This window comes from Cryptotermes secundus, unplaced genomic scaffold (assembly GCF_002891405.2).
Source record: "Cryptotermes secundus unplaced genomic scaffold, Csec_1.0 scaffold8350, whole genome shotgun sequence".
NCBI classification, from domain to species: domain Eukaryota; kingdom Metazoa; phylum Arthropoda; class Insecta; order Blattodea; family Kalotermitidae; genus Cryptotermes; species Cryptotermes secundus.
In genome coordinates, this window is record NW_019721859.1 from 2,049 (window position 1) to 10,123 (window position 8,075).

Genomic DNA, 8,075 nt, shown 5'->3' on the forward strand with positions numbered 1-8,075 from the left:
CTCAGGAGCGCCTGTAAATTCAGATCTTCCATCTCTAAAGATATCCTTCTATTTTCTCTTCCCCCAGTGTTTTGAGTATTGAGTTTTGAGTATAGAGGGGGTGGGTTTCCCCATGCACTTAGACCAGTTATTGGTCCATTGTGCGTCCCCCTTTTAATTTCTACTGTCTCCATACCCTAGCGGTACTGGTGCTCGCTATTAGCCCCTTTCTGCCAGCGAGGTTCCAAACTTCTACTGACAGTGGTATCTAATAGTTAGTCCCTTTCTGTCAGAGAGGTCCCCGCTTCTCTGACAGTGGTACCTAACACTTCCCCATCTACCGGAGGCATTGGAAGCTACTTTGGGCGGGAAAATTTGCCAAATTAACTCAGAGGTCTCCTAGAGGCCTGAGGTTCTTTTACGTGCCGTAAATCTGGACACGGGACCCACGGCTTAAAGTCCTTCTCTGAGGACTTGTTCCCTGAATTTTTCAGCCCTTAAAAATTCCACCACCTCCGCCGGGTTTGAACCCTCGTACCTTGAGTCATGAGGTGGGAACGTTACCTCTAGACTACGGAGGCCGTTCCCGCGGGGTTTTACTATATTATCTTGTAAGCAGTTCGAATAATATGAATACTAACAAGTTATTTACCTTTACTTTCCTGAACACGCCTGTTAAAATGTTCACTGTATATTTTGGATCATTGCTGTGATCATGAGAGAGAAATCTGTTTGTGGCATGGCAGTGCTTAATAATAAGCTGACAGTTGCAGTCCGTATAGCCGCATCAGCAGATTCTGTCAGGGATCTGCGAGACTATCCACTGAAGAATTATTCGGATGAAATATACTGAAAAGACTTACCTATTTGTGAAACAAGTTTGCTCCAGTGAAGCCAGAGGATTCTGTATTTTCCCATCAGTTGTGCTGAGAGATTGCTCTGCCTCATGTCTCGCTGTAAATTCAAGAATTGTGCAGTAATGAACAACACAATAGTTCGCATTATGATAAGTGTGTCGTACCTGAAAACTTAGATGTATATTTTTTACAAGTTTATTTTTTTTTAATTTTAAACATTACATAATCTGTATTATTAATTCTAACATTTGAGAAATTTTATTAATCCTTTCTATGAACTTGCCACATTACGTGTCAATAAATAGTAAAATCTACACACATTTTTCGCTGTGTTGTTTTAATATTATGATTTCTAACCGAAAACTGAGGTAGAATAATTAGTGCTTGTGTTCAGAAATTTCAGTAACTCTAGAGAGATCTTAATAAAACGGGGGATATGAAAACAAAACTATATACCGTGGTTTATTGTCTAATCAGAGGCCGGCTACCCTAATATTGGATTCCTCGTTTCCTATATACTTAGAGATTCATTGATAGGTCATTCGAATATGCAGAAGACATTCAAAGTTTTACAGTTCATCATTCACGGTAATTATGCCATTCGAATTATGCAGTTGTTAAAGTATCCTTATGTAAAATAAGAAGCCAAGAAAAATGTTTTGTAGTAGGACAATAAAGAGTGAGGAGGCAGGCACAAAATAAAAAGAAACATCTTTGTGATTCTACGAGTACATCCTCACCTGGAAACATTTGTTCAGACTTGTGCCAGCTGTGACCAGACACCGAAACATAATGGTGAACACGATGGTGTTTGTGCTGAGCATAAGGAGAGACACGCAGTGACACGGAAGGTGCCAGAACTGAAGATATGGCGGGAAGAATTTCAGTAGGAACATCGAAGTCGCCGCGATGCACATGAGAATGATTCGGTGAGTAGTGCACGTCTTGGTGTTTAGAACTAAATGCTCACGAGTTACATTTACGAACATCATCTGAAAGATAACACATGAGAACTGACTTCCAGTGCTCTCTACCTCGGAAGAAGTACATATAAGTGTATATCTCTTGGGTCGATCTTTCACTGTCTTACGTGCAACACTACGTTCCACAAAATTTACCACCTTTACAAGTTCAAAAGTTGATTACATTTTTATAATACACTACATTTTTCGGGCAAAATGGACTTCATTATGTTTTAAAAACATGGCTAATCAGGAAATCGCTGCTTTCACTTGTTGCTGATGCATATGCCGTCTCTTTGATACAAGTGGGCATGAGCAACAAACGAAAGCAACGATTTCCTCAGTAAATATACACGTATTTTTAACACCTGATGATAACCATGTTGTCCGAAACATGTAGTGTATTTAAAAACCTAATGAACTCTGAAGCTTATGAATGTGATCAGTTTTGTGGAACGTAGTGCTGCACGTAGGATGGTGAATGATCAACACAAGTGAAAAGTGCAGCAGGACGCTACAATACGTTATCATGTATATCTCTGATAGTAATGGATTAGGGACACGACAATCGCCATTAGAATCCACAGAATACGTAACAATTTTTCAGCCCTCATTCCTCATTTTGTAAAGCAAATTAAAGGAATTTTAAGAGATCACCTGGAAGTCTGTATGTATCTGTACGTAACAACTTTTGAAACTCTGGACCGGACCTTATGAAACTTGCTGATATGGCGATACAATTATCTACTACATCCTTCAATCCAGCATTTCAATCCAATCCCAATTCTGACAGCAGTTGTCACCTGATTGTGTGACTGCAGACGAAGTTTGGATTTGTAATCGGATTTATTGAACTCCTGCAGATCCGTGACTACAAGTAACTATAGCCGTTTCACTAACTGACGCAATTTAGAGTTCAGTAGAGCACACACTGCAGTCATCTGGTAGCGGCTTCCATCGGCGGGCGTCCCTCTTCTTCTGAGTTCCCCAACTGTCAAAGTCAAGGTAAGGTTACTTTACGACTGGTGGTTTACCATCAATCAGTTCGTCTTGGCGGCAAGTCACTTGAGGTTCACGACCAGACATATTCTTTGCTACTGAACCGTTTCGGCCAAAGTCCTTATGCAACACCCTCTCTGGCGAGAGGATATATCTGTCTCTCATGAATATGCTTCACCTTTGTCAAGTGTATGTTTCACACATATGGCATGTTACTGGATCTTCTTCCTTGTGCACTACATATAAGCCCCTCTCAGTCCAGGCTTCGCACAGCAGGTCATGTCTATCTATCTTACGCTACAACGGCAGCTTAGTCACTTGAACGGTCGTAAGCTACTTTACGCCTCTTATATTTTCTATATCTGGCTTCGCATTGTCTTATTCTGCAAAAAAACAAAGTTCATTTTCATGATTTTCTGTGACTGCTCAAACTTCATGGGTTTTCGGACTTTGTCCATCGTCCGGTATTCTAGAAACTGGAAAATACAAGGTTTCGGAAACTGGATCTCTTTCCGCCCTCAGTTGAGTGGGAGACACCTACTCTTTTGGGTCCCTTAGAAAGAACTAAACTCAGTCACTGGACGAATAACTCTGAGTGTTATACACCATCGTAAGAATCCTTTAGAATCTACTGGTATGACTTCTGCTTGTTGCCTGCACAATGTTGTTATATAAGCGTATACATATGGAAGTTTGAAAGCCGTGTGCAATGCGCGGACTGGTACGCACCTTTGGAAAATGTCCAATGGTGCATTAAACCATTTTTGCAGGCGCTGCGATTATAGGAGGTAGGTGTCTGCGGCAAATTCCCAAACGGGGGAAGCATAAGTCATTACTGATCTGACCGGTGACTTACGCCTAATCACTCAACTCATTATACAGCCCTGGCACGGACTGCGCAGAAATTACCATTCTTCTGTTGTTTACTAGCCACTTCCAAGTAACGGTCGGCTGTTGTGATTCCACACAAGTCTTGCTTCGAGCGAATATACTATATAGTTCGTGAGAATCTGTACTGCAATTTCACAAGTTTTTTCTCTCATGCATAAGGCCTCCATGTTCTTGGACGCTCAAGTTTTGTGACTTTCAGAATATAGGTTTTTGAGGGGAAAGACACTAAGAAAATTATATTTACGCTTTGAAACGGCCTGTTTTTGAGCTCACGTACACAAAATTATAGACAGACGAAGAAGGAGCCGGACTTCTCCTTATTTTTGCATACATACGTAAAAGGGGCATTGGGTGCGACAAAGGACGCACAAATTGTGTAATTGAAGAAATTCATCATAAAATTCTCATGAAAATTTTAGTCTTGTACTATGAAAATATATCCAATTTCGTGACATAATTATTTCATGGTACAACGCTCGTAATTATCGACAAAATTAAGCACTCCACGAAAAATTACGAAAAACCATAGAATATGTTATTCAATTTTCGTCTGAAAAATAGAGTAGCGAACCACGAAAATGAACAGTTTAATCTTCTTATCAGAATTCAGGAATTTTGAAGTTCTGCGTACCTGAAAATGCTCCCATTTCCTGAAGTACTGAACGACTGTCGGTGTATCGAGCCACCCTAATACAGGAACACATGTACAGTTGGCCAACATGGTTATGAACTTACAAGTGTAAATGGAATCTCTGAAATCATTATCTTTCTTGAGTAACTGCAGAAGGTGGTGCCTGATGTTAAAAAGAGCTGAAACGTTGATTGCCGCGTACAAACAAATAGAATACGCTAAGGCCGGAGAGAGAGAACGATACCTAGGGACACCTGCAATTAAGGAAGAATTGATTAAGTAAATCTTTTGTACATATATACTTCCGTCTTAAGTGTAACATATTATCAAGTCACCCTTCTTCCTCACTATACGTTTCAGTCGCTTACGGCCATCATCAAGTGTCTCGCTTGCTAACATTGTTGCACCGTATGTCATATTTAAATATCACTGGTTAACGCGATTTTTTCTGATAAAATAATTACTATTGGAATTAAAATTAACTCACATCTTAATGTTCTTCCATTGTGATCGTCGTCCATTCATTTAAGTTATTTAATTATGAGTATCCTCGTTGCTGTATATATGAGTATAAAGTATACATTAACGCAACAGGGTGCTTAAATACAATACTGTGAGTAAGTAAATAAAATTGTAGAGATGATATTTAATATTCTGTCAGTAAAGTTGGTCACAAGAAAAATTTTTGTTTCTGTATAAATGTATTGAATTTGGTGAAGAATTTCCCTTCTGTTTATATATATATAAAGTTCGAACTGGAGAATGTGAAATGTTTTAAATATTTGGGTAGCTTGTTAACAGATGATGGAAGGTGTAAGTGTGAAATTAAATCTAGAATTGCCATGGCAAAAGCTGCATTTAGCAAGAAGAAGTATCTTTTTACCAGCAAATTGGACTTAAATTTGAGAAAGAAACTAGTGAAATGCTACATTTGGAGCATTGCTTTGTATGGGGCTGAAACTTGGACACTTAGGGCANCTGACAATTCGAATGATTGCCGATGAACTTAATACTCATGAATGTACCGCCCACCAAATTATTACGCAAGATTGGAACATGAGAATATTGTGCGCAAAGATGTTGCCCAAATTTGGATGACTACCCAAAATCGCATCGAAAGGAACGGTCATCAGGAGTGCTTGAACGGCTCGAAACTGAACCATAGTTTCTTACTCGGGTCATAAAAGGTGACGAAAATTGATTTTTCTAATACAACCCTGAAACCGAGAGGCCTAGTACTTCATAAAGAATTCTTACAGTAAGTCGGAGATGTTGTCTTGAAGTCCTGGACCGTCTGAGAAAGAGTGTGATGCGAGTCCGAATGGAAATTGTAGACGGTTGGATTCCTGATCACGCCTACGCGCACGCGCACACAGCGTCGCCAGTTCGTGAATTTCTGGCGATAAGTGCATTCTCGTGCTTCCACAGACTCCGTGGTCTCCAGATTTCTCACCCTTTGATTTTCACTTATTTCCAAAATTAAAACTGAGAGACAATGACTATCATTTTCAAACAGCTGACAGAGTTCAGAAGGCTGATACTTAAGCCATCAAGAACCTGTCAGAAGCCAACTTACAAAACCTGCTATGAGGCATGAAAGATTCGCCGGGCAAGTGTGCTGCATCAGATGTTATTCTAAAGGGGGCGATGTTGATTTAGAAAAATAATTGAGAAATGAGTTTGCACCAAATTAACTTTATAACTTTGTTAATATGATTATCCATGCACTGACCTGATGTTGGAAAATCCACCGGGAAACACCCAAGCGCCCGCAACATGATTAATAACGGTTTCAGTTGGTTGTGAAACGCTTCTTCGTCGTGTTTCTTCGAAATCTTATCATATTCAGTCTGAGTCACATTCCCAACCCACGAATCTTCAGTCGTGTGAGATATTGCATTAATGGTTTTGTTGTGTTTGTATTCAAAGTCACTGTAAATTCTGTTGTTAAAATTAACGTTTCTCTTCAAAAACAACTTATCTTTTTTCGACTTCATATGAGATATCAGTGATTTAGAATATTATTCAGAATATTAGTTACAATTCCGCACCTGCCGTGTATTAGGTTAATATCCTGAAGGTAAATTCTATGTAACAACAGGGAACTTCTGAATTCGCTTTGAACTGTTCCGAAATTATAGAACACTTAATGTGATGGAGATGGTATCATTTAACACTCTTATATGTTTAGCTAGCGTCTGCTTACGCACTCAGCTGGATTAGCAATATGTCAACACATTCATTTCGATGTTAATCTTTCAAATTAATTTACTTTCCCTTTACTTTGTCTCTCTTTGTTCTTCTCTAATTACTTTGAATTCTCTTAGTGTCGTCTTAACATTACATTCGCTTAATTTGTTCTTAAAGAACTGGACAAAGTTTTAGTTCTGTTTCGTTTTTGACTACTACCGAGGCTTGGAATTGAAGTCACGACTGTTACAGAAACTCTCGAGACGAAGAATTGAACTTGCATTACTGATGAACTGCCATCTCTGCAGTCAGTTTACAAACTTAACAAATCACTGCAAGAATAAACAAAATTCAGGTCTATTCGAATTTCGAATTCTCTGAAATCGAACCAAGAACACTATGATGACCTTAAATACGATATAATTATGTAACCTAATAATTTCTGTCATATGGTGCAGAACACTGAAAGCTGCATTTTATTTCAGCCCGCAGTTGTTCTGTCATGACAGAGTCGTAAGAGTCCCCAGACTAATTACTGCAGAAAGCGACGTCTGATATAAGAAACGTTAGGTCAACGACTGAAACTTTTGTGTTGCTTTTCTGAAAATAAAACAGAGCATAACATAAAATGATACTACTTCTTTATATAATTACATTAATACGTGTATCGTCAAATTTTGCAGACACTTGGATTCGAAATCAAATGACATTGTAAACACAGTTGACCTCTCAGTTTTTTCATGCGGATATATATATACGAGTATAAGATTAAAATGTCCTCATGTACCTATAGAGAGATCTCGAAGTTATGTGTAGTGAAATACTGATTTTTCGGCAAGTCGTTTACAAACGTTGAGTAACTGATCGTCTGGTTCTAAAATTCTTAAATATTCATGTGTTCTAGATTAAGAGTTTCAAATAATATTATTTGCTCCTCATTCGAAAGCTCAGAATTTGTAGAATGAGGTTTTTCTTTAATCTCATCTTTTATGTTTTATTCCAAAAAAATCTAAAAAAACCCAACAAATTCAATCTACAAATTCTTTTCCAGAAGAATAATTGTACATTCTAAATTTTGACGTAGATTGCCTATGTTACGCCGTGGTGACAGGGGGGCTTGAAGGTATCCCACCGCTGTCACCATATGTCATGGCGCGGAGGGCGTGGAGGGATCTCTCCACCTCTTCCGCCTTCCATGCCGTTGCTCCCTTGGGGAATGGCCAGTTTCAAGGCTAAGCACATGGTACTTGACTCGTTAACTACCTCTTGGCTGTGTGTTCACAGTATCTCTACCCTGGGAGATGGAAGAACGGTGAAATAGAGAGTGTGACTGGGGGTAAGTCATTAACACCACACATCCCCTTCACTCGGTCTACTCTCGTCTACTAATATATATACACTTTGTACATATCACTCTCATGGCCGAAAGTAGCCGTTTACGTACACATTGTAATTTGGATAACGATGCACTTGGGTTCACCATCCCTAGCTTTCGAGGTAATTTCTACGTCCCTACTCAGGGCCTACCCTCTCTGCCCTAACCCTGTAACATGACACTTTAATAAT

The 8,075-nt window shown here is 39.1% G+C and overlaps 1 protein-coding gene across 1 annotated transcript; it reads right to left on the reverse strand.

Moving 5' to 3' along the window:
- Positions 1–842: 842 nt before the first annotated feature.
- On the reverse strand, positions 843–7,131 carry LOC111861250 (gustatory and odorant receptor 24; the record flags this gene model as incomplete). Its single annotated transcript, XM_023845664.2, has 4 exons — positions 6,052–7,131; positions 4,320–4,573; positions 1,577–1,828; positions 843–933 (listed from the first exon to the last, which is right to left on the reverse strand). Coding segments are annotated over exons 1-4 (862 nt in total), but the record flags the coding sequence as incomplete, so codon positions are not given.
- Between the last annotated feature and the right edge of the window lie 944 nt (positions 7,132–8,075).